The sequence below is a fragment of the Sturnus vulgaris genome, chromosome 2 (genome assembly GCF_052056855.1).
Source record: "Sturnus vulgaris isolate bStuVul1 chromosome 2, bStuVul1.hap1, whole genome shotgun sequence".
Classification (NCBI taxonomy): domain Eukaryota; kingdom Metazoa; phylum Chordata; class Aves; order Passeriformes; family Sturnidae; genus Sturnus; species Sturnus vulgaris.
The window spans coordinates 55241185-55268811 of NC_142244.1; the positions used below are offsets into that span (position 1 = coordinate 55241185).

General features: G+C 38.9%; 1 protein-coding gene across 1 annotated transcript in view; it reads left to right on the plus strand.

Annotated features, from left to right (window-relative positions):
- Positions 1 to 25982, plus strand: part of FREM2 (FRAS1 related extracellular matrix 2) — a 116802-nt gene extending 90820 nt beyond the window's left edge. Inside the window, exons 15-24 of the mRNA XM_014895373.2 lie at positions 130 to 261; positions 856 to 1187; positions 9747 to 9939; positions 12168 to 12272; positions 13420 to 13547; positions 13634 to 13768; positions 18055 to 18181; positions 18377 to 18564; positions 19431 to 19577; positions 21224 to 25982. Of these exons, the coding sequence (XP_014750859.2) occupies positions 130 to 261; positions 856 to 1187; positions 9747 to 9939; positions 12168 to 12272; positions 13420 to 13547; positions 13634 to 13768; positions 18055 to 18181; positions 18377 to 18564; positions 19431 to 19577; positions 21224 to 21736 (2000 nt within the window). The 3' untranslated portion in view covers positions 21737 to 25982. The remainder of the gene's footprint in view (positions 1 to 129; positions 262 to 855; positions 1188 to 9746; positions 9940 to 12167; positions 12273 to 13419; positions 13548 to 13633; positions 13769 to 18054; positions 18182 to 18376; positions 18565 to 19430; positions 19578 to 21223) is intronic.
- The last annotated feature ends 1645 nt before the right edge of the window (positions 25983 to 27627 follow it).

Below are 27627 nucleotides of genomic sequence, written 5' to 3' on the forward strand. Positions count from 1 at the left end.
TTCAAGAAAATTCTTGTTGTTTTGGATACCCATACCATGGAAGAAAAGTACATCTAAAATAGTGCAAGGGAAAGTATAGATTGTTTCCTATGGACATAAAGCAATGTTGCTTTCTCTTTTTTCCATTAGGTCTTTGTCAGCCTCGTATATCAGGAGTAGTTGGAGCAGAGCCATTCTCTGCCAAACTGCGCTACACTGGCCCAGAAGATCCTGAATATGCCAACCTCATCAAACTGACAGTCACAATGCCACATATTGATGGTATGAGAAAATCAGCTGTGGAGTTAGGAAAACTTCTACAATATGCTATTATTTGAGCTATTTTATTGGTCAGGCTGTTTTAAATAGGCAAGTTAATAATGTAATCTTTCAACAGTAGGACCAAAAAAAAACTGTTATGAATGAATAAGTGCAGTTTGCAACAAGGTACATAAGATATTGCATTGATACATAGTCTCTGATGTGAAAAGTAGCATTTTCAGATTAAATGCATCATTTACATAAATTAGGCTAGACCTAAGCTGTATAAAACTCCTTTGAAGTGCATAGAAATATACAGTTTAATTACTATTCATGCTATTTTTTTATTTAATAATATGTTGTATATTAATATATTTAAATATTAATATGCTTAGAAATATTTGTCTTTTCATAGTATACAGACAGTTATTGTGGGTAAAATTCTCATACATACTTAGCATGTCAACTTTCTTTGAATTCTAAAGTACAGTAGTTGGTGTAAGTATAAAATACAAAAGTGCTGCATTACATACTTAGTGTTTGACAAAGTCTGGCTAAATTAAGCAGGTCTGACAACTGAAATGTAATGATAGTGCTATAAATTAATGTTTTTAGGCATGCTGCCTGTTATTTCTACAAGGGAGCTCTCCAACTTTGAGCTGACACTTAGCCCTGATGGAACAAGAGTGGGAAACCATAAGTGCTCCAACCTGTTGGATTACACAGAAGTAAAGACCCACCATGGTTTTTTAACTGATGCCACCAGGAATCCAGATGTGATTGGAGAGACCATTCCCTACCAGTACAGCCCAACAATCAGGGGCTTCAATACCTTGCGCTTCTACCGCAACCTGAACCTGGAAGCCTGCTTGTGGGAGTTTATTAGCTACTATGACATGTCCGAGCTCCTCACAGACTGTGGAGGCACCATTGGGACAGATGGACAGGTATGGAAATGGAACTTGATTTTGTACTGTATTCTTGCAGTAAAATATTTCCCTTATAATACAGCTGTGCTAGTAGAAATAAGAGAATAATTTCTTCTGAATGAACTTTGTTATGATTTTTTCCCAGTACAGTTCTGGGGTGTTTTGGGGCAAACCAATCCCTCTTTTACTGTATAGTGAACCAGCTTAGTCTTTTCTTAAAATTAAAGCCTGAAGAATCGCTTTTAGCATATAGATAGCACTGGGTTATTTAATATTCTTAGTATTATATCTTAAAAAGCAGTTTTAAAACATTGTAGAGAGACTTCTTGCTGATAACAATGGAGTGCAGTGTCCTTCCAGCAGCTTGGCTTTGCTGATCTCTTGTTCACTGTGTAACAGGACCCATCAGTGCAGACAGCACAGTGTTCTCGCATTACCAGCAGAAAATTACTTGTTCAGAAAAGAAAAGAACCTGCCAATATGGAATGGCTGAACAACAGAGCTGTGAAACTAGTTAGGGAGTTAAAAGCAAGAAATTGGAGAGAACTTCAGATGTACTTTGGAAAATTGTTTCTTGAAAAAATGTGGAAGGAAAAGGGTGCAGAACTTCTTTGGAGCAGTGACAGTGAAATTAATCCCTGGGTCTTCCCTGTATAATTACTATATAAGCCTGTCTGATCCCACTCAGGCTCTGGAGTACAGAGGCTGTAACTATGAAGTTTATGTACAGAAAAATATATTTGGGGAATAATCCTACAGGCTGGAAGAAGGACTCATATCAGGGAAGTCTATCCACAGGTAACTCACTTTCTGTGTACACTAGCATTCCTTGTTGAACCACTGTGAAAAGAATGAGCTTGCTTTGTGAAATGGCCGTAATTTCTCTGGTTTTATTACATTTTGCCAGGGATCCATCTTCTATGAGATCTCAGCAGACTTATTTGCAGAAATTTTCATTTTGTTAGTCCCAAATGGCATGAAGCAGATGTGGAAAGCATGTAGTTGCCCACAGAAACATACAAGCATGTGCAACAGCTAACTTACTACCAAAGGATAGTCACTGGACATAGAGATATCTAATCAGATAAACTGATTTGTTTGGTTGGGTTTTTTTTATTTTGTTATAATTACATGCCTAAAGTCCACCTTCCTCTGTGAGTGTACAGTCAGTTTGCTGGACAAGAAATTGCACCTGGATCTCTTCAGCACGTGGTTAACTTCCTAACATTCTGCCCCTCTTAACTAGAGATTATATACTCCAAATCAGAAGACAAGAATAAAATGGAGCTTCTGCCCATCTCAGATACAAAGGCCTTGATGGATATGTCATCTCACTGCTTTGTCATCAGTTCTGGTTCCTTGTCTGTTACAGAGACCAGTTTGAGGTCTCTGCCTTTATGTTGGAAGCTCGCTGTCCATGCTGTGCTTAGGCTTGGCCTCAGTTGAAAGCAGATCCTCCTACAGGTGCATTCCACGAGATCTATGAAGCTGTCAGAGGGAAAGGGAAGGCATCCAAGTGTGGGATGTAAACCTTACACATTCCCACAAGATAAAAATGACAGCAGTCTTCACTGTTCTTAGAATGATTTAATTTCTTAATTTCTTTGACTCATCACTCCTTTGACTATCTCCTTACACCCAGGCAATATGCAATCATATATTCTTATTTCCCATACAACACAACCATAAGCACACACAACTTGAAGCATCTGTAACTATGCAAGCCACTTCTCCCTCAGTGAAAAGGAAGGAAGACATGGTATGAATCCTTTCCATTTTAAATACTTCTGTGTCCTTTAGAGAAAAGGCTGAATAGTTTCTTTAGACAAATGTGTGTCTAAATAAAGCATATTTATTTCTATGTGCATATAAACAGAGGAGGAAATAAGTACCATTCCAATATTTTAGTAAATTGGAAGAACCTGTATATTCAGTTTTGGAGGACATGGATAAGTGGCAATGCAGCCAAAGAAAAAAGCTGTACTTTCCTTAGGCTTCAAAAGTATTATATGCGGTATGTAAGCTCTCTCGTTTACAAGCAGAGAGGGATGAACATGAGCTGGGAGAGCCATGAAACTGCAGCTGAAGTCATCCTTTAGTGCCTTCTAGGTTATGGAAAAAAGGTTACAGTGTGTTAAGTGAAATATCAAGCTGAATTACTTTTAGCGGTGAAGCACTGCCCCGCAGCCAGTACGCGCTTCACTGCCCTCCCTGTTTTCCCCACCTCCATTTAATTCTCCTCCAGGTTTGGTCTTTATCTTCACATGACCCCCTCCAGCTGAGAGGGGAGGCAGTCAGTGCCCTATCTCTGTGGTTGTCACCATTGTTGTTTTTTTCTCCTTCAGTGAACAATTAATAATCCTCTTCTGTGAGAGGAAAGCTGGCAGCTATGTTTTTCACCATTTTTTTAGGAGACAAAGGAAGCCTAAATTCTATTATACAGACAGAACAGATAAATAACAAAAACACTCTTACCATATCCTGATACCACTGCAAATTTAATATCTTGAATTTACCAGATACTTGGGCTAGATCTTTAGGATCAAAATGTTGTTTCTTTATTCTAGTTCTCCAGTACCTGTATGGTCAAATAAAGACAGCCATGTTGATTCAGAGAGAGAAATTTCACACTAAGAACTGGCAATATCTTAAATGATGTGGACCTTCACTTTATGGGAGCTCCTGCTATGGCAGGGGAAGATGATGAACTTTAGTAAGCAAGAAGTGAGGTAGGAGACCTGCAGCTGGTGCAGTTCTTCTGGCACAGCTCCTAGTGTTTGCTGAAGGCTGCAGCTGTCTTAGCCAGTTCCCATGAACTCATGAACTGTCATAATACATACAGAGAAGGTCTTAGTTTACTTTTTTTTTTTCCTTTGAGGCCTTTTGATTGTGACCCACTCTCTTTCTCAATTATTGTGTGCATGAGCAAACCCTGTGTGAGCTAGATGCAGCACTCCTTTCAGTGTACAGCTTGACGGTTTGTTCCTGGGGTCTGCCCACAACTGAAAAACCAGGCATTTATGTAACTAAACATGGACTTAGATGTGCAGTTTAAAGAACTTCTACTTAAAATTAAAGACCTGCTCCTCTTTAAATTGAGCTAATTAATCTGGATTAGAGTTCTGTCCTTGATAAGGTCGGCTGTGATGATTAGCAGTTTTCTTTAGGACAACCTGAAGTCACAGTCTAAAATTCAGTGTCTACATCTGTATATGTATAGGCCTTAAAAAAGGGGAACTCACCTATTTGAGGGCAGTCTTCTGCTATTTTCAAGTAGCTAAAAGTTGGACTTTACTTCATGGGGACATTGTGAGACTCAAGTAAGTACTGCAGACATCTCACATTCTCACAACACAGGTTCTAAAACAACGGCAGATATTCATGAAAGGAAGTGAAAATACTGAGACAGTGAAAACCAAGCAAGTGACTGTACTTTAATAAGTGTACATTGAAGTATTGGCCTACACTTATTTCATGGAGTGTGAAGTATCATTTGATCTCATTTCCTACTGTTATAACTGTTTGCTATAACCAGGCAGTTTGGCATCTGAAGGCTTCTGTGTGGTTCTAGCCTAGTATTTATATATGGATGGTGCTTTCCATAGTTCCAGTCCATTGCTAGACTTGGAATAGGGAAGCAAGGAAATGGCCATTCAAATTAATTTTATTAATGACAACTCATTAATCAAGTTTTTTATAGGAACAAGAAGGTGAAGAATATGCATTAAAATACTTGAATGTATGTCATTATACCTTAAAACTATAGTAATTGAGTATAGCTGAGCAGTTCACTTTTTTCTCTTCAAAAACCAGTTGTTTTTGGCCCAAACTGAAAATGTCTTTTTTCCAGTATGTTCAGTTCACATTCATGCTACACATTATGGCACTGAGCATCTCAAAATCCTGTTGGGTTTTAAAATCACTAATGTACTGCTGCACCTTATATGAGGCAGCTTGCAGAGGGTTTTTATTGCACAGAAACAGTATATTTCCAGCTTTATTGGAACTAGTTTTACCAAAATCATACTTTAAGACGAAAACTCACCTCTTCTGAAAGCCTCACTAGATGCTGTAAAATGCAAACAGACAGAAATGTCTGTCTTCAGATTTTTATATTCACTTTAGTGACCCTAGTCAAGTTTAAGAAAACTCTACAACTCATGTTCCCTTTACATGGAGCCTCACTAAAAGACAAACATTTTTTTTCTAGCTGCAAATGTGCATTTAGTAAGCTGTAAAGAAAAAAGCCTATCAAGTGAATGCACCAGCTGTGTAACAAAGTCAGAGGTTAAATTTTTTCAAGGACTGGCATTTCAAGGCTGTATTGCATTCTCTTCTCCATTCAGACTTCTTTAAACAAACCTGTTTTGCATTTCACCTGTGACCTACCTGTCTGTGTGTCTTCTTAGGGCCAAATCTTGGTTTTGCCATATTGACATTGTGTAAACAGCTAATTGATAACATTGTTAAGCTTGTGTGACTCAAATTTACAGACATTGCAAGTAAATGCAATAGAAAATGAGACTCAGGGTAATTTGGAGAATAAAAATACAATTTGCATGTAAAGTCTGTTTCATTGAGATATACAAAATAAAACACAAACTTTTATTATTTCTAATGTCCAATTCTAATTTAATCAGTACTATCTATCCGTACACATACACTGACAAGCTCTGCCCTCTGGAAATGTTAGCCAGCTAAATAAAGCGCACTATAAATATAGAACAGAGTCCATGTCACAAACCCTTAATTGAAAATATTTTTTATTGTAAATATTGTAAATTGTTACTTGACAGATTCTCAAAATAATTGTGTATTTTACTTAATGAAGTTTGACAGATTGCATCTGAAAGAGGAAGAAAAGAAAAAACACTTACAGAAACTCCCATTAATACTTTCTAAGTCTTAAATGGGAATTTTCAGTATTCTAAACCAGACCTTATAACCTGTGATAATTTCTCTTACCAAAAAGAAATGTATGAAGCCCTACTTCTTAGATCAATATCTAGTATAAATCATGTTCTTCTCTCACACACTTGAATTTTGAGGTGCACTATTTGATGATTTTTTAATCTAAATGTTTCCATATGTTATCTGTAAGAGTCTGTTCCTTCCTTGGAACAATTTTTGTCTTCTGTCTTCTCAGATTCTCCAGACCTGGCATTGTCATGGAGTATGAGGCACAATTTCCTCATTTCATCTGGGGTGTAGCTGTAGTCTGTATTTCTCTCCCTGTATCAGAAGACTAAAATTCACACCCACTTATTATTGTTTAAAATCAATTTGACTGAATGTAATTTTGCCAGGGTAACTGGTAAAATCTCCTGTACATAAGACGCATGGATACATAATGCACCTGTCCTGTCTCTCCACAGCAGTTAAGCTGATCCTACACTTACACAGCTCTAAGTTACCCTTTTGGTTTCATCAGTGTCACATTGAGGTATAAAATGAACAGCTGGCTATTCCCAATAGGCTTTGCATGCAATGTTGGAAAAGAAAGAGAACTCAATGGAAAGAATTTTTTCTCATGTTTGTCTAAACAGTGTTATAAGGAGGGCTGCAGAAGTCAAACTCCTCCGTGTAATACATTCCATCAATTCATTTGGGGGGCAGGGTGGTGTCTGTTCACTTTGACACAGCTTTCCTCTGAAGTTAACTTACTCTTTATTTTATTTTTGCTATACCAAAAAGATCCTTTCATATGCCATATCTTGAGATTCTTCTCTTCTGCCTACAGAAGAGGAGATTCCCCTTTGCAGGAATGAGAGGCTCTTAAAAGTTTTTGTTTACTGTTAGAGAGAATTATTTATTCAGTAATTCTCTATCAGTGTTGTAGGTTTACCTCCAGACCTGCAAATCCATGAGTGCCTGTAGAAAGGTTTGTGTGTATAAAAACTCAATGAGCTTTTAGCAATAAATCCTTCCTCCCCCATCCATGACATGAATCACACATGAGGGCAGCAATACTAATGGTAGCACATGAGCACACAAATAAATTCCCAGGCTGAGGCAAGCAGCGCTGCTTCCCAGACACTTCTTGCAGGTTTTACTGAAAGGGAAGAACTTTTTAAATTCTACAGTCCTAGAAATGGTGAGATTTCAGATTTCTCCCCAGAGCAGCAGTAATATGTCAGAGGAGCAGTGTTCCTGGCAGACTTGCCCCAGAAGGGATCCTGACGCTAGATTTCCACCAGCACAAATAAGCCAAGCTCTCTAACACTATGGTCCCATCAAATGGAGGCAAGAAAATCCTAAAATGTGGCTTACAAACCTCATTAGTAGATTGCTTTATGTACAGCACACGTGAAGAGCCAATAATACATTGAAAGCCAAGAAAAGCTTTGTAATAAGGGGTGATTTTTTAGCTTGATGTGTCATAAGGTACTGAGCTAGATGGAGTTTTGTGGATCACCTGATCCAGGACTCTGCCTTAAGTCTATATAATGTCATTCCAACACTAGTAAACTTAATCTAAAACCTAACAGGATTTCATGGCCTCACTATTCATGTGGAATGCCACCACACTGAGGGCTGGAAACTCTTCTGATTTCTAGGGCTGTGTTTGTCATGGCCATCTTATGCCCATTTGTTCCCGTGTCAGCACTATCTTTCATCATCAGTGCCCTTCTCTGCACTTAGTCTCCTGATGCATACAGACAGCATTCTTACTCCCTCCCAGCCTTTGTTGCACTGGGCTCAACAGCACTGCTATTTTAGACTCTTCATCAGATAGTTTTGCCATTCCTCTGATTATGTTGATTTCTTTTTCTGCAGTCTGCAATGCAAATTAGACTTTTTCAAGCCTGGATGATCAAAGCTGTTCCAGATAAGCTCTCACTAGTGCTCTGTATAATGGCATGCATGCTTCTAATTTCCACCCCATTCCTCAGTTTATCTTAGGATCATAGCACATGGAGAGGGTAGGAAGGTCATAGTTATGATGTGATCAACTCACATAACAAAATTTCTTTCCCCTCTATTGTGTCTAATGAATGTCTTTCATTTCAACAGAAATCCCTGTGACTGGTTTCTATTACCTTATACTTTAAGCTATAAGATTTCATCTCACTACTATTAATCTAATCCTCAAGGTCATTAAATTCTCACTTTGATATTCCAGTCCTCTACTTTATCATTAGGCATTACGTATGCTTCTATTTAAGAAAATAATGGGCATATATTAAATCCTGTTCCACTTACTTTTGTCTCATTCGTATAAGCAAACTAAATTTCAGATCTCTGACTTCAGTGTCTAATTCTTACAGTTCAACATGCAGATAGAGAACAAAAAGGCAGAGAGAAAAGCCAACACAGTTAGTCTGGGATGACTTTACAATAGTAATACATTTTTATACAATCAAAAGTATTCATTCAGTTCTTGGTCCAGGAAAGTGCAAGCAGTAAATCTGTAGTTAAATTATATTAGTAAAAGTTCTGTCAGGCAGTTCAAGGTGTAAAGCAGCTGTAAGGTGATGGTCACTCAGCCCCTTGACTTGCTGCAGGTTGAACCCAGCTTGTAAACTTCCTTGAATGCTGGGGATTTTGGACAGTGCAAAACACTCTTTAGAAGGATGTAAGGTAATCAGGGAAATGTTCAGATGTGCAAATTTATATATTTCTGTTGGAACTACGTGAGAATTCAACAGCTTTTATGACTTTGAAAAGTTTCCCACTGGGAGATGATCTCAATGTCTTTCCTCCCATGTATTTCTAAGAAAATCCAAAATGGTCTAAAAGGACCTGGGTTGCACATTTCTAGTAAGAAATATGTGAATGAAAAGGTATTGGTAACAAAACAAGGTGGTAAGTCTCTTAAGAGAGGTTTAGATCCATGTATCATGTAAGAGCTATCTTAAGAGGTGACAGTTTACTGACACTATTCTTCTTGTCTTTTTCATTAAAAAAATATATAAAGAATATGTTACTCTTTGATAATTGCAGTGCAGTTGTTTGGTAAAATCTGTAAAGAAAGGCTCTATTTCTAAATCCATATCAGCTTGCTTATTATTTTTAACTCTTCCAGACAGTGAAGAACAGAATGAATTCTCTGTTTGCATGCAGCATATTAGCTATCATGTGTGCACAAAGGAGGAAAGAGTTTCAGAGGTGATTAAGTAGAGTCCAAGGACTCAGTCTTGCAATGATATCCGAGCAATTTCACATCTTCCAGAAAAGTTTCTTAGTTGATTGTAGCAAGAACGTAAACAAAAGAGTTGGATAAGGCATAACCATAGAGCAAATGCAAAAGCATATTTGACAAATTTCTAAAGCCTTCCTTTGTAGCTGTGTTGTTTATGTACTAAAAATACCTGAACAAAAATGATGAGTCAGAATTGAGGGGGTTACATTTTATCAGTTTGAAAGACAAAGATGAAACTTGAAGGGATGTAAGCTCAGCTGAAAACCACTGAAATGTGGTTTTGCACTTCATCTGTAATTTGCAAAAAGAGAGAATTTGATTGAGTCACAGTATTTATTTCAAGATCTGCCTTCCCTTTCTCTTCCCTTTGTCTTGCCTGTGCGATGCTGCTGTTCATGATCACTAACCCTAATACACAATTCTGGTTTTTACAGGTTCTCAACCTAGTGCAGTCCTATGTCACGCTGAGAGTCCCTTTGTACGTCTCTTACGTTTTCCACTCTCCTGTGGGCGTCGGAGGCTGGCAGCATTTCGACCTGCAGTCAGAGCTCCGGCTGACTTTCGTGTATGACACTGCCATCCTGTGGAAGGATGGCATCGGAAGCCCACCTGAAGCAGAGCTCCAAGGTGGGTGTTGGCGTTTCTTGGCATAGAACTCATGCTCTGTTACTGGAGTTTGCACGCAGTAGGATGGTTTTTCAATCATTCCAATACTAAAAACAAATTTTAAACTATCATTTACTATCAATTGCAATCTGTTATTTCCTAGCACTCACAGGTATCTGCTGGAGTGTTTATGAAAATCCTGTAAAGTTGACATCAGCTCTTTTACTGCGAAAAAAGACAATTGTATTCCTATATTAGAAGTACGTGTGCAAAATTTAAAACATTTGTATCTATTCAGAACTTCAGGGTACATTATGTAAACCAAATTCTGTTAGCACACAAGATGTTTGCACCTTAATGAAAATGATTTAAGCTTTTTTGTGCTACCATTTTTTCTCACTATGAATGGCCAGTTTCAGAAACTTTTGATATTTTGAAAATATTATGAGACACTTAAAAGAAACAGAACTATGTAATGGGGGCCTGTCCTCTGTGTGAGTAGTAAACTCTGAGACATCCTAGAATATGTTAGATACTGTCAGTAAATGTTTGTGAGTATAACTAGTCAACAAGTCAAAAACTATCATTGCAGAATTTATCTTTTAAAAAAGTTAATTTACTTTTTACAAATAATGACATACAGATGTATGTGCAAGATTAAAGTATACAGTTATACCTGTGTGCTGCACTGTTCTTTTTATGCAAATTTACTTAATATTTCCCAGCATTACACTTCAGGTGTTTCCTATCTCTCTCAGCCTAAGGTGGGATACAGGTACCAGCTGTAATTATGTACATACACAATTTCAGGACTTCTGGGAACCTACTTTTTCCTTCTGCTGACTCTGTATATGAACTACAGAAATCATTGCCGTGCCATTTCTGTCCTTATGTTAAGAGTGGGAAATGAGGAGCAGCAAGGGGAATCTGCAGTGCATGAAGAATGAAGCACATCATGCCATGCCTAAAGAATAAGCCACATGCCACAAATCATGTGATCACCAAATAACCAGATGTAATCCTCGTTCTCAGCAGTTATGTGGTGCATCTATGCCACCATTTCCCATCTTTAATTTTTTTATTTCTCTGTTTAAGAAGCTGGTGGTCACATCTTTGGAGGTGTTGAGCATTGTCAGTTCGCTTTGAAAACAATCAGTATAAAACAACCCCCAACATATCCCAGTGTCATTTGGGTAGTATTTTTTCAGCAGTTTTTTTTCTGGGCAGGGAGGGATTAACTAGTTTTCAGTTTCTTTCCATACCTCTCAATTCATATAATTGTCCTACATAAATTTTAAGTTACACTGTAAAGCAGTCAAGGTCTTCTAAATCCCTAATTCATACATGAATATACAGTTATTTCTATTGTACCAAGAAATATGATTGGTACAGATGATTTTGTACAGGTGGTATACATTCACACTGCTGTGTTAGATTTCCAGCACATTCAGGGGGAACCGTTCCTGTTTCCTTTGTTTTTCCTGGCAAGCAGAGTGGTGATACATCACTGGCTATTTTTGTAAGGAAGCGCCTGAACTCTTAAAGCTTTGCAGAAATCCAGAGGAAAAGAGTCTTGGCTGCAAGCTACAGAAATAAACCACTTTTGATGTGTAAACAAGACCTTGTAATCTGAAATTAGAATATGTAAGGCCTGTCTTTTGTGCCAAATTCATGCCAAAAATTGCCAGCAATGCAAAGCCTGTCAGAAGAAGTTTCACAGAGCGCAACGCCCCAGAGCAGATTGCTGTGGAAGTCACAACCAGTTGCTCCAACTAATGCTGATGGTTGCTGCCTTGGCACAGTAGGCAGGGAGGCACTGATAAAGGGTATCTCTGGAGAGCTTTCATTGGTCAGAGTCAGCTTGAATACTTGGTGAAAACAAAAGTCTTCCTTCTGCAGATCCTCCTGGCAGCTGACCATGCTGTCTGAACCCAAGCACAGACTGCTGTGTGGATTTTCCTCAGCCTCCTAGAGCAGCTCTGTGGGTCCATGGTAGCATGTAAAAGCATGGCTTTGCAGGGAAGTTCCCTATATGCTTTGGAAGCTGCATCACATCCTGAAAACTCAAGGCTTTGCTGTGTAAATTCTTGTTTGAGAAGAATCTGGAGTCAACCCAAAAAGTACCAGAGGGCCTCCCCAAACATGTGACATGGCAAGGGTAGATGAGGGTGGGTCTGGTGTTTCACAGGAGTGTGATTTCTTTGTCACCTGCAGGTGGAACACACTTGTTAATTGTTTTTTGCTGGCAGGTTCGCTGTTCCCGACCAGCATGCGCATCAGTGAGGAGGGGCGCCTGGTCGTCAACTTCAAGACTGAAGCCCGGTTTCATGGTCTGTTTGTTATGTCCCATCCTGGTAAGTGTAGCCTACCCTTCAGCAGTACTACAGAAATAAAGACACCCTTCCCAAATTTCAGACTATTCTTTTTTATTCCTATTTCTGCTTTTGATAGCTGAGGTTTTTTTATATACTATGGTCTTCAGATACAGATTTTTCCTCTGCTTGAGATTTCTTACTTGTCATTGATGACTGTATTCAGGTTGTCAAACTTGTTGAAATATACATTCATCTCATGAATAGTTCCACTTGATCAAGAGCCTGATTTATGAAGGATGAAGATCTAAGCCATTGTGTCCATTAGGGATCTATAGATATATGTTTTTAACCCCATAGTTATAATTTACTTATACTGCCCTAGGAACTTAGCATTAAAATTTCTTTTCTAACTCGAAGCTTTTCTAGGATATTTAGACCTTTTCCAGAGAGCAAGAAAAAGTCTTGTGTGGGCATTGTATTAATGTTAATAGAACACTCTCACTGACATCCAATTAGTCGTTGCTGAGGACCTGTTCCTGCAATTTAATCTGTTTAAACCCCACTGCCTTTATTCAGAATAATTACAGGTGTAAGACTTGGTCTACAGACATAAATCTGAGCATGAATGCCAGCCATGAAAACGAATATCTAACTAAATTAAATCTGCTGAACAACAGTGAGAAGAGAAAAAAAATAGGAAATCTCTTCTAGTTTAACTCAGGTGTCTTTTAACTCATAAAACTCCTTCATGGTGCTTCTACTTTTTCTCAGCTGTCCTCTAGTGTGTTTGGTTTTATCTATCAGGCAGAGACAAGTGTTCAGTTACTAAGAGAAATTATGTTGTGTTTCCCTGGACTGACATTCCAAGTTTGAAACAGGAGGGATTATAGATCTCTGCCACTCCACTCTCACTGTTTTGACTGTCTCTTAAATTTATTCTTCATACAGTTTTCGTTGTGTAGCCCAAAAGCAGCTGCTGATAGACACTTGAATGAGAATCAAGGAGGCCCAGCTGAGCTGACTGTAATTGATTTTAGTTTCAGTTAATAAATCCCAGTGCCCTGTAAAGGTATTAACATCAGCTATGGCATTATGGTTTATGAATCATTGGGAAAGTTTTTCAGGCTGTGAGAGTTTGCAGTGAAACACTAGAGGTGACAAATCTGTCTCTTTGGCATGTTTCTAGCTTCATCTCTAACTTCCATGGTTATGTCAGCTGACCACCCGGGCCTCACCTTTAGCCTGAGCCTCGTCCGAAGTGAGCCAACCTACAGCCTGCCAGTCCAGCAGTGGAGCTTCGTGTCAGACTTTGCGGTAAAACCCCGCCCTCACCAACTCTTCCACTGCCCAGCCTGTTAGTTGGGATGTGGGGGTACAGCTGCCTCTCTCTCTGTGTCCAGGTTCGAGACTATTCTGGAACGTACACAGTGAAGCTGATAGCCTGCACCACTGCCCCACATCAGGAGTACAGCCTGCCAGTGATCTGCAATCCCAGAGAGCCCATCACTTTTGACCTGGACATCCGATTCCAGCAGGTACCATTCCAATGACATCGTCTTCATGTTTCCTTTCTAATTTGATTCCCATTTGTTGGTCTTGTAATAATAGTACTAGAAACTGAATTTACTTGCTTATAAACAAGGCATTCCTAAATTGGTGAGAGTGCACATACTCCTCTTCTGCTAAATGACCATTGGTTTAGGGGAGAGTTACTGTGATGCAATAGTAGCATTTGGGAATTTTTTTTCCCTGTTAACTGTAGTTTTATCAGGTAATTAGGAAAATATAAAACTATTATCAGAAGGTTTTCATCTCACACAAAATCAGAGTTAGGTCTCTGGTATTAAGAGTGGAACCTCCAGAGGAAGAATCATTCAGTCCTAAGGTAGAACTTTATTCACTGACTGTAGAGGGAGGTGTAGATAGGCACCACTAGTAAAATTCTTATCTTTAAAACTCACAAAAGTGACCAAAACAAATCCAGTCCATAGAAATATGGATCATGTGGAAACATATGGTAACAGGCAAACAGCTTACCTTTCACAAAACCCAGCTGTGAAGCTCTGTAGCGGGAAACAAATTACAGAGAAATGGATTCTTCTGTAGAAAACATTGGTTTAAAAAAAACCTAGGGGTCATGTTGGATAGTTAAGAGAACATAAACTGCCAGCTTTCCAAGTTATCAAAAGGGCTAGTGTGACCTTGGGATGTGTAAGGAGGAAGTTATATCATTTCTGTTATTTGGAGCCAATACAGCTAATACTGGAACAGTGTGGCTGTGGTTTCATGCTCATTAGTAGTATAGGTTATGCTATTAAATCATCTTACAGAATAAATCCATATCAGTCAGGGGTACACAATCACTTTTCTGTTGTCTTAGCCAGAGTACACAAGGGAATGTATGCAGTCTTTATGCTTTCATTTGGCATTATGCCACCTGTGGGAGAACAGATGACTCCTGATAGGGCATTAAGTCCTGGCAAAGAAGAGAGATGATACATGATCTGATGTGAAACCTGCCTTCTCAGAGTTAACCACATTTCAACATTTTGGAGAAGTTTGAATGGAATGGGTGAGGGGAATTTATACTAGTTCAGCACTTCAGCCTTTGTCTGGCATTTCTCATCTACTTCTAGGGACTCTAAAGCAATTCATAGCAATGCTAAACCACAGTTTGTTCCTGATCCTAGTATAAATAATAAGATGTTGATATGTCAAACAAAGCTCAAAAAATGAGCAAAAATCATTGCAAAATAAACAAAGTAGCCTAGGGAGAGACCTAACTCTTACCTGGAAGTAGCCTACAAGTAAAAGCTAAGAACTAGAACTGCCTTGGAATAAATAAATGGACACTGTAGGGGTTATTATATCAGATAAGGCTTTAATAATATGGTATATGGAAGTTTCAGGTATATCAATTTAAATGGGCGTAAGGTGCAAAGTTGCAACAACTTCATAGACTGTGGCCAGCTAAACCCCCATCACCAACAATTTTCAAACCAAGACTAGCTCTTTTTCTTGAGATACTCATAAGTAAAAGGGGCTTGGGCTTTTTGTGGCCCATTAAAATATTTCCATCTGATCACAGATGAAACATTATGTCCAAAAGCAGGTCCCAACAAAGCAGCAATACAATGGCACAAATTCAGTAGGCAGTATATAGCACTTTACTTCTAAGATTTTTTAGTCATTCTGCAAAACTGAATAAGCATTGGTATCCACTCTTTTACAAACAAGAAACAACACACTGAAGGATCAGACTGAAGGATGCTAGTCCTTAAACTAGGGAACACCTGATACCTTGCACAGGCCCACTGCATCCAGTCCTCTGGTGCCCAGTGCTAGAAAGACAAGGGCCTGTTAGAGGGTGTCAGAGGAGGACCAGAAAAATGGTCAATGGGCTGCAACACCTCCCCTATGAAGAAAGGCTGAGAGATTTGGGGGTTGTTCAGCCTGAAGAAGAAAAGGGCTAAGGAGACCTTATTGTGGCCTTCCAATGTATAAACAGGGCTTATAAGGAAGACAAACTTTTTACCAAGGGCTGCAGTGACAGGATAGGGGCAACTGAAAGAGGGTATGTTTAGATTGGATGAAAAGAAGACACTTTTTACAGTGAGGATGGTGAGGCACTGGCACAGGTTGCCCAGAGAAGCTGTGGATGCCTCATCCCTGGCAGTGCTCAAGGCCAGGTTGGATGGGGCTCTGAGCAACCTGGTCTAGTGGAAGGTGTCCCTGCCCATGGCAGAGAAGATGGGTGAGATGATCTTTAAATGTGCCCTCCAACCCAAACCACTCTGTGACTCCCTGAAACCAGTGAGTGTAGGTGTCACAACTGGACCAAAATTACTTTTGACTGCAAAGTCTAATGATAAAATGATACGGCAGGACAAGAGTTGTATGCCCCAATTCTTAGTCTAATGCTCCAGTTCCCATACTGAATTACCTTCTTGGGCTTTTTAATATGAAGCTTTTCATTTACTTGGAAACTTTTTCTTCTCATTTCCTTCACAATTTTTTTCACTGGTCACAACTGAGGAACCATTTTAAGAATCAAGAAGAAAATGTATTTGGTGTTTCCCACTGGTTCAACATTTCCTTTTTTAGTATGTATCATCTGCATATCTCCTTTTTCCTCTCTCTATGGCCCCTGAGGAGTGAATCAGGCAGCCTGGAACTCTGGTGAGGAATGTATTACCACTGTCTCACTCTGAGATTATCTGAAAATGAACTGTATTCAACCTCCAAGCTTTGCTTTATCCCAGTCCTTTCAGCATCTCCTTTCTTTCAGTGTGTATTTCCTAACAGAAGCCCTTCCATACTCAGGATAATTGTTGCCCTGGAATAGACCAATCTCAGGATTGCTCTGTTCCTTGTGGTACCAAGTGTTACATGGGCTGTGATCCCGTGGGTGATCTGCAGTGTCCCCACATCATCCATATGCAGAGTTGATGGACATGACAAATAGGCAGAATAAATTGACAGTTACTCTTCTCACCCTGGAGGTCCTCACATCCTTAAGAACTCATATAAATTTCTCAAATGCCCATGAAAATAAGTACACTTAGACTACTGTCGTAAATAACACAGCTGGAAAACAGGTGTGCTAATCAGGTATTTGTGGAACTACAACCAATGGCCTGGCTTCCAGGCATTTAGAAAGAAGCATTCCAAGGGAATGGAATTTTTTATCTTTTTTTTTTTCTTTGCGAAGACAGTGATGGCAACACTCCTTTTTTTCTGAAGACTAGCATTCCCTTTATAAAAAGGTTTGAGCTGTATGTTTTTCTTGCCAGATCCTGTTGCTTTGAAAGTTTTGGACTCTATTGTGAAATGGACGCTTGTCCATGAGCCAGCAAGAATGTTTTCCTTGTTGTTTTCTTTCCTTCCTGTCTACACACTTATACGTATATATACATATATTTACATAAATATACATATATATGTTAGCTGTTTCTTATTTGTTTAGTGGCTTCTTGTTATTTTTCCTTTTTCCCTTTTTTTTTTCGGATATATGTGTCTTCCACATTGTTTCCTCAGGTACTTGCATCCTCTTGAACTTTATGTTCCCCCAGTTCTTCTATCCACTGTATAATTTCCCTTTTATTATGCCATGTCCCTTTATAGTTTGCCTTCTCTCTTTTGTTTTATGGTCCCATGAAAACCTGCTGCTGATAGTATTGATTAATTTTATACTTTTCATGTCATTGAGGAAGAACCATATATATATATATATATATATATATATATATATATATAAAGATAAATACTAGCATAAAAAGATGGTCAAATGGTTTGGTGCATTTTCACATGCATGATCTGATATATCCTGCAGCACGTTAGAAGAACTGATACTTGCAAATAAATTCTCGGTGATGCATGCTTTCAAATATTGGTAGAGGATCAGAAGCAGAGATGGCACTTGTGTGTAAGAATGAAAATGGGATTGAGAAAACAGGCTGTGAGGAGTCAGAGACAAGTTTTTGAGGGAAAAATTTCCTCATGTTACCCCCACACATAAGTTGCCCTGGATACCTCCTTAGATGGGATTTGGAAAAATGTGATGCAAAGAACTAACCTAGAATATTATTATATATCACAGAAGCAGATAATCCAAAGGTTATTTGCATATAAAATACATAGCAATATATGTCTAGTACCAGGAGAGCTTTTTGTTAAACTGTATTATTGCATGTAGATGTGCAGAGCTGGTAAGTAATGTACATTGGGAGAAGATCATGCTTTGTTTTAAGAGTTCAAGATCATGCTATGTTTTTTCCATTAAAAAGTCTTGTTGAAGAGTCTTATTCTTTTGTGGTTTTAGGTCAGTGACCCAGTGGCTGCTGAGTTCAGCTTGAACACCCAGATGTTCCTCCTCTCCAAAAAGACGCTGTGGCTGTCTGATGGCTCGATGGGCTTTGGGCAAGAAAGTGATGTTGCTTTCTCAGAAGGTATAATTCTGCACACATCATGCACATTTAGTTTGTGTTCCACACTATCAGGATCCTGTTGCTGTCAAAACAAGACAGGAGTAAGGGTTTGTGCTTGTAGCACTAAGCTTCTTGACAAGGCTTTTTTAGCTGAGCCTCAGAGCTGTGCTAAATGTTCCAGTCTAACTGGATGTGAACTGTGTGCACTGTTCACAGGGGATGTCATATACGGTCGAGTGATGGTGGATCCAGTGCAGAATTTGGGTGATTCCTTCTACTGCAGCATAGAGAAGGTTTTCCTGTGCACAGGAGCTGATGGATATGTACCCAAATATAATCCATCCAACACTGAATATGGGTGCCTTGCTGATTCTCCATCCCTTCTGTACAGGTTTAAGATTGTGGTAAGTGTTCTAATTCTAAAAGGAGGCATATATATATTTTATTTTTATTTCTAACTTTTATCCAAAACCCAACTGTTGTCTAAAATGTTCTAAACAGCACCAAATTTTTGACTCGAGCTCCAGGCTAACATGAATTGATAGAGGCCTTTTTCTTGCCTTTTTCCCTCCTGGTTTTATTCTTTATCTTTCTGGGAACTGCGTTCGTTAAGAGTTTGATCTAAGTTAGAATCCAAAGATAGACTTTTTCTCTGTGTTGTCTGTATCCATGGGCCATAGAGAGAATTTTAGGAGATATGCAAGTAAAGGATTGGAATTTGTTTCATATTTAGCCACCCAAAATCTAGGGTATACTGAAAAGTTAATCATCCAGGGTGCCTCCGTAGTCCATAGGGGAAAAGAAATACCTGGCTGGGATGATCTCATTTACTTCCTGGAAATAACTAGAAACCTGATGCCCAACTTTTAGAGTTAACTTTAAGTAAGATGATTATATAATAAGCTAAACAAATTTATATGACTGACTGTTAATGAAATGAAATGTAGCTTCTTTAGACTGGGAAGTAGACCTCTTACTTTCTTTTCAGACCACATTTATGTATGCTTTTTTTAAAGAAGTGTAGCTATGATTGTTCTCTGGTGTTTTCCCCTTTTATTGCAGAAAGGCAAGAGATTGAATAGAAGTTAGTACAAGTCAGATGGGACCACAACTGCTTCTCATGTCTTTTCTCTTCTATTAATATTTCCCTGGACTGCATAAAATAGCATGTTTAAACTACACAATTTAAACATTGCAAGTAAATACTAAAACTGTTTTTTCTCAAAGAAATAAATCTATGTTTTACAAACTTTGTTCCCCCTCCATGCAGGACAAAGCTCAGCCAGAGACACAAGCCACAAGCTTTGGAAATGTACTTTTTAATGCAAAACTTGCAATAGACGATCCTGAAGCAATTCCATTAGTTAAACAGCCAGGCTCTGATGGATTTAAAGTAGACTCAACTCCTCTGTTTCAGGTATGATTTCTGTAGCTTATTAGCAAGAGTACTGAACCAAGGAAGAAACACTTGCACAAGTGTTGTTGTTAACTGTAAGTCAAATTGAAACCAACAGAAAGATTGTTCTGATTCCGGTGACAATCAAACACAATAATAAATGCTTATAAACTTCTAGATAGAAAATCTGCAACACTTACTAAAGTGTTTCTGTAGGGATATAATTCCACAGGCTAACCAGAAGTTATGTAAATTGTTCTTGTACATTTCTTTTAAGAAGTCAATAAGATTCTTGTTGCACAGCATTGTTTTTATTGTTTCCCATCTCACTTCTCAAAGACAAAAAATTAAAAATCATAAGCATTTATAGTGAACTTCATAAAATCAAGTTGATACTCAGCATTTTCTGTACAATTCTTTCCTTGCAAACTTGCACAGTGTGAAGCACTGGAAAGTGTAAAAGTTGACAGCTAAAGGGTGCAACTACTTCTTAATTATATATAATCTTTCAGCTGTGTGCACTTAGCCCTTTGATCTATATAACCCAGCCAAAAAGTTCTCTCTTCACTATTTGTCTCCAGTATTTGCAAAACTGTATGCACAACTCAAGTGTATAAATTAGTAGGAAAAAAAGGAGGAGAGTTTGAATCTATTCCTGGCCACTTCAGTATTAAAGGTCCCATTGTAAGGAGTAGTGTATTTAACAGAAAGGCTACTTAAAAGTATAAAAAGAGTGTCAAATCTGCCTCCAGGAAATGAAGTCTCATTTTTATGGGAAGAATCCATTTCCATGAATTCCAATGCCATGATTTTTGGTCCTCTTTCTGTCCAAATAAATGAGAATATGAAGAAACAAAGATATATCCTGAAAAATACTTGGAAAAATAAGAGTAACATAGAAAATGTGTTATTTCTCAAAATAACAAAACTGGTCTGCAGCCATTCAAATTAGCAGGCAGTAGCTTTAAGACAGTATTCAGACAAGCCTACTGGCCCTTGTGGAAGCCAAATGTGCTATGTATCCAGGAAAGATGAGAGAAATTGAAGGAAGGTAGTAGCATCTCACACAGATTGCAGGGGCCCAAGCAGCCCGGAGTGGATGGAGTTTTCAGGGACCTGTGGAAATTGACTGTTCAACACCCTGCTCAAAGCAGGGTCACCTAGGGCAGGTTGCCTCAGGCCATGACCAGTTGTCTTTTGAACATCTCTGTGGAAGGAGACTCCAGAGGCTCCATGTTCCAATGTTCAACCATCCTTGCAGTAAAAATTTGCTTTCTTATGTATAGATGGAATTTGAGCCAGGGCCTAATCACTTAGTAAGTTTGGCTTGGAAGGTCCTTTTCTGTGGCCCATCTACAGCTAAAGATACTTTGTATGGCTTTTCCTACTCATAGTACCAAAACCATAGCAAGGCCATAGCTTTCTTCATCTGCACTTAGTAGCCACAGAGTCTGACTGTGGAGAGGAATGGAGACTAAACTCTCTGAAAAAATTGGCAGAAAAACACAACTCTTCTGGTGCACATTGGCAAATAGGAATAATCTGTGCGTGATTTTCAAAGTGCTTGTCCAGGCATTCAGTTCAGAACAGAGACTGATTTCCTCTGCATTTAGCACTGCTCAGATTTAGTATGTGTATGTTTAAATACAAAAAATGTTTCTTTCCAGGTATCTTTGGGTAGGGAGTGGTATGTCCATACGATCTACACTGTGCGTTCCAAGGAGAACGCTAACCGCGGAATCGGCAAAAGGAGCGTGGAGCACCACTACCACTCGCTCCTCAGTGCTGGCAGCCCAGGAGCATCCCCACAGAGAAGGCACAAGAGGGGAGCTGAGCAGGCTCCAGAGCTTGCAAGAGACATTGGAGCAGAGAAAAACCGAGGAACAAATATACAGCACATAGCCCTGGATCGCACCAGCAAGAAACAGGTGCCTCAAAGGGAGGTTGCACTCAATGGTGTTCTCCCCAGGGAACTGAATAACCAAAGTACAGGAATCAGCATAGTCACAATCATTGGCGGAGCTGCTGCCATTTTCCTTGCCATCTGCTTAATTGCAATTATCATTTTGCTGCTAAAATGGAAACAAAATTCTGACAAGAAGGAAAGCACAAATGGATCAGGCAGCAACGAACCGATGATGCTACCACATAATTACAGCAATGACAGCTCAGAGGTTTGATTCCAAGACCACAGTATTCAAGCTGGAGAACCCAGAGTGCCTCAAAAAAACTCTTGAACTGCACATTTTTAGCAGCAGATAATGGTGACTCATGAGTTCATGTGTTTCTAGGTGTACTTGAAATTTGTTATCCTGAGCTTTTACTGCCGTTATCAACAACAGAAGAAGCTGAACACACCTCCCACTCTGCACGAAATGAAATGCTCATGTCCCTATACCATGCACTAATTTTAAGCAGCAATTCAAGGGACTGCATTGTAAGGGAGGGAGAGATTATTGTTGTGGTTTTGTATTTTCTGACATTTCAAAAGAATAAAAGAAGCTGAACAAAGGTGCTATATATCCTGTTTGCAATAAGAGAGGAGATCTCTTTCTTCAGAAACACATAATACTTGAGAGGAGGGATCCTCACACTCTTCTGTAAAATTTTGTACTGTTTCTCGCAAAGAATCCAATGTCTACAAATAGTTTGAACAGTGATGGAATGCCTTAGGCATGGATCCTCCGTCCTGTAAGTTTTTTACTTCACTTAATCTATACCAGTGATTTTATTTTACTTATATGTAACTGAACTTTTTCAAAAGACAGCTAGATTATACAGCATAGTATTATAAACAGTTGCATGTCACAGGATCCAATACATACTCTTTCCTGAAAATTCCTATTAATCTATTTAATCTGAGAAATTTTTTTTATTTATGTTTATATAAAGCCAAAGAATGCAACAAATCCAGAAAAAAATATTGATTTTCACTAAAACTGGAAGTTTATTGTCCTTTTAAGTTCAGAATGGATCATGAAAGTGTTGTAAGGTAAATTTTGTCTCTTAGTGCATGTCCACTGCTGAGAAATGCAAGCATTAGTATTTCAGTACCTAGAGAAGATGATAGTTAGATTTAAAATGCAGAGGACAAAGTTCTGCTGAACTGAGCCTAGGAATCATGATACTGCATCCAACATAGTTAGTTGTCATACTAAATAACAAAAAGAGAAGAAAAAATTAACATTTGATTGAATTAAGTAGTATTTATTGCTGTATAATCATAGCACATTTTGACAAACATGCTGGGTCACTGTTGGGCATTTTTTAACAAATGACTACTTCTGCAAGAGTAATTCTAATTTTCTCTCAGCATTCTTGATTTAGGTAACATGACAAGTTTGGATCAGCAGAGTCCTGTGTCAGTTTTTTATCCATACATGACCTGTTCTGTCCCAAAGGTGTTTTTATCCAGACAGGACCTGTTCTTTCACTGTCAAATCCTTAGCTATCAAAGCTGTGTAACCATCAGGAAACTGTTCCTTTTGTGACACTAACATTTTATGTAAGTCCTTTAAGTCTTACAATCGTAGAATGGCCTGGGTCAGAAGGGACCTTCAGGATCATCTAGGTCCAAACACACAGCCATGGGCAGGGAGACCAACCACCACACCAGGCTAATCGAAGCCCCATCCAACCTGACCTTGAACACTTCTAGGCATGAGGCATCCAGAACTTCCCTGGGCAACCTGTGCCAGTGTCTCACCATCCTCATAGTAAATTTCAAATTTCTTCCTAATGCGTAAACCTACCCTCTTTCAGAGTGAAGTCATTACTCCTTGTCCCATTGCTACATCCCCTTGGGAAAAGTCCCTCCACAGCTGTCTTGTAAGCCCCCTTAGGGTACTGGAAGGTGCTCTAAAGTCTCCCCAGAGCCTTCTCTTGGCCAGACTAAACAACCCCACCTCTGTCAGCCTGTCTTAATAGGGGAGGTGCCACAGCCCTCTGATCATCTTTGTGGCACTCCTTTGGACTCACCCCAACACGTTCGTGTCCTTCCTATGCTGGAGGCCCCAGAGCTGGCTGCAGCACTCCAGGTGGGGTCTCACAAGAGTAGAGGGGCAGAACCATCTCCCTCACCCTGCTGGCCCCACTGCTTTGGATGCAGCCCAGGTCACGTTTGGCTTTTGGACCTGGGAGTGCACATTGCCGTGCCATGTCCTGCTTCTCATCCACCAGCACCCCAAGTCCTTCTCAGCAGGGCTGCTCCTAATCCTTCTCTGCCCAGCCTGTATTTGTGCTTGGGATTGCCCTCAGTCAGGTGCAGGACCTTCCACTTGGCCTTGCTGAACTTCTTGAGGTTTGCTCGGGCTCACTTCTCAAGCCTGCCCAGGTTCCTCTGGATGGCATCCCTTCCCTCCAGCATGTCAACCACACCACACCACACCACACCACACCACAGCTGGCTGTCATCTGCAAACTTGCTGAAGGTGCACTTGATCCCACTGTCCATGAGATTGTCAAACAGCACTGGAGTCAATGGAGTTCTCACTAGAGTTGAACTGTATAAAATCTGAATTAGGATGTTGAGACATTGCTAAAATGTCTCTTCCACCATCACCATCTTGTGGCAGTGTGTACAGGCAGTTTCCAATACACTTGGCATTTGGTGTTCTGGGGATCATATTAGCAGAGATCAGTTAGCAGAGCAGGATTCAAGGATTCAATTTGAAAGCAGCCCATAAGCACACAATTCTGCCTCTGAACTAAAAAAAAAACAAAAAAACCAAAAAGAATCTTCAACACAGATAGACCTAACCTAGTAATTCTACACAGTTGTCGTGTGAGCCATAAAGATCCAGGAATCTGAAGCTCTACTGGCCTAGGAATTTCTGTGCTGTGATTCATGGTGCAATGTGAATATGCTCACAGAGAGACTCATGCTAGTATCTTGCTCTGGATTTGTGCTGTTATGACTTCACTCATTTAATAGGATTTCATCAGCTTTTCACAAAATGAATCAGGTCTGAATCTGTCCTACCTTTTCTTGGTTTTTTTGAATATGGTGATTAGACAACTTAATTGAAGGATGTTTGCAGCACCCGAAGGATCAAACTCCATTACTAAACTCTTGCAGTCATCTTTTCTTTTAATTGATCCAAATTCTAGCCTGAAACAATTATCCATAAGCCTTGCCCAATGCTTCAGACCTTTCCCCCAGTCACCTGACATCAATTTGCTCTTGTGATGAAGTTTCTGGTTTTGTGATCCATGTATTATGTGTGCAAGATTGATCAAAGACTTAACCCACAGATACTTTTGATATTTAGTAAGTTCATCACTAAGTTGCAAATGTACACTAAGATCAAATTTTCCTTTGTGCCTATGTGTGACATCACTATGAGAAAAACAGAATTTCTCTCCTAGAACCTGCATGTTTGCATAATAGCAGTCAGTGATTCTACAGTAGAATGGGACACATGTAAATAATAGACCATTTTAATATTTATGAAATGCCTGTATAAGCATTGTATACGCATTTTTGTATAAGCAGAGATGATCGTTTTTAAAATATATATATAAAATACAGAAATTAGGTGTTTATCAGTAGAGCTATTTTTCCACTTTTGAATTTTATCAGACCAAAATATCATTAATGGTGCTTGCAGGCAAAATCTTTTTTTAATTACTTGTTTTTATAAAATCATGTCAAAACCCATGTGTTCTACAAGCCATTTACCCCAGTAAACAATTTGATCACTGCTTTGAACAGTATCTAATTAAAACTTTGTGAAATATTTAGGTTGATGGGGATAATCAGACTAATGTTTTTGTAACAATATATAAAATAATTGTGCAAAATGGTGATAACAAAGAAAAGAACAAAGCAAACACTGAAAAGTTGGACAAGCATGAGTAAGATTTCATGAGTCAGATACCAAAGTCCTCTTCCCGGGAAAAAAATCCCAATGTTTTCAGTAAGGCATGCTGGATTTGTCCCATTCTTAAGAAATTGGATTTTTTACAATTCAGTGAACTATAAATACATCTGTAACAGCATGCTTCTTTTTTTTTTTTATTATGGCTTCAAGGTTTCAGATTTCAGCAAGATGTTTTGGAGGCTTATTAACATTTTTCCTTTTACTTAATAAGTGGCCTTGTTTGTACTAACCTGGATAAGTGCCTCGTTCCCAGTGATGTGCACAAATATTTTAATATTTATCTATCCAAGCAATAAACTGAGTATATTTTATATATATATATTTAATCTATTTCCAGATTATGTATTCAATACTCTTTTCCCTGGAGATGCTTATTCTGCTAGCAATAATACCATTTGTTTAACCATTTATACAATAATTACTGTATTTAAATTTGTTATCAAGCTGTCATATTTATTTGGAACAACTTTTTGCTGATGTCTATGGCTGTGATATTTGGCATTTGTATCAGGAAAAAATAAAACTACTTCTATTTGGCTACTGATCTGAAGTTTGTATATGATTATCATGTTATGGAGAGAGATCAGTGATGCAGTGGTTAAAACTTAATTTGTCACATCAGTGGAGGAACACAAAGTTCCTGTGTTTGCAGTAAATCTCACTGCTTTGTTCCTTAATTGATTGTTTTCTGGTTGTGATGGGTTCAGCACAGGGGTTGTTTTTTAATCTTTGTGGTTGCACTCATGGCTCAGAGAGGGATTTCTCTTTCAATTCCAGAACATCAGAATTCTCTGGTTGCCTGCAAGTAGGCTGGATTGCCATGTTCCTGTGTGCTGCAGGCAGGCTTTATTTTACTCATCTCACTGACAAGAGAAAGTGACTCTGCAGGGAGGAATTCCCTTGTTCCCTTGTAGGACTGGTGTTGCTTCTTGTGCCAGGTCATCAGATTTTTTTTTCCTATTGGCAAATGTATTAGTGATAGATGTAGACACGTGCAAAGAACTATGATGCAGAAAGAAAAATCTGCTCTGAACTTTTCCCTTCTCACCCACCCTTTGTAAGCACTGACCTCTGACTTCTCTATGAATTTAAGCAATCACTTACCTCCTTCACTGTCAGAAAGGCCATTTTTCATGGCTAGTTACACGAGTGACACAATATATTTATCAACTTATCTTGCAATAAGGAAGGATAAGCCTGTAGGCAGTGATTCCTGATTTGCTACGTGTATTTCCCTTCTACTACCTAAACTTGCTCATGTGGATCATGCTCAGGGACAGTGTGATAGGGGTACATGAAATTCTGAATGTTTGATAGACTGTGAGTAGAGATCAAGGATTCACTGTTTCTTGTAATATTTTAGAGAGGTTCCACACAATAAAATTTGCTGGCTACAAGAATGAAAGTAGTCGATACCTAAGCATACAACCTAAAATTAAACTTGCAAAACTCATTACTGAAGGTGACATGCATACCAAACAAAACAAAACAAAACAAAATTTTCAAAAGGAAATTAATGGAAGAAAAGTCAATTGCAATCAGGAGCTGGTTCAGAAAGCCTGGACTAGGACAAACCAGTAGGATTCAGAAGGATCAAGCTATTCATTTTCTCTTTCCTTTCTGTTCCCTACAACTCCACTTCTGCCAGAGGCAGATGAACCAACCCAGAAGAGCCACTCTAAGGCCTTTACAGTTGTACAAAGAACCACCAGCCCAGACTTGGAATTGGTAATTTAAGGTACAAATACCATAATATGCCTTACTGATTTTGTTTTTCTTGGAGTAAAAGAGGAATGAAAGTTTTCATTTTTCAGCACCCTAAGTCTCCAACAGCTGGTTTACCTGCACCTCACATCTGCCTAAACCTCCTGCTGAGGACTGCTTGAAATGGTAGCAGGATCCAATAGCCTTTTCCTGGTGCATATCCTGTGAAGGCATATGATCTGGGCAGAATGAGGTAAAGCATCTGGAGTGAGGAACTTGGGGGCCAAGGTAAAAGATACTGTTGATGATTTTATTTACCTTATAAATATGCTCCATTGATTCTCTGCTGTTTGTACCAAAAGGTTAAAATAATATTTATTGGGCTTTTAAGTGTCTCTTTTCACTGATGTATTTTTTTCTTATGTTTCTGATGGCACCAGACTGATTGTGGCAAGAAAGAAACGTAAATATCTAATTATTTAAAA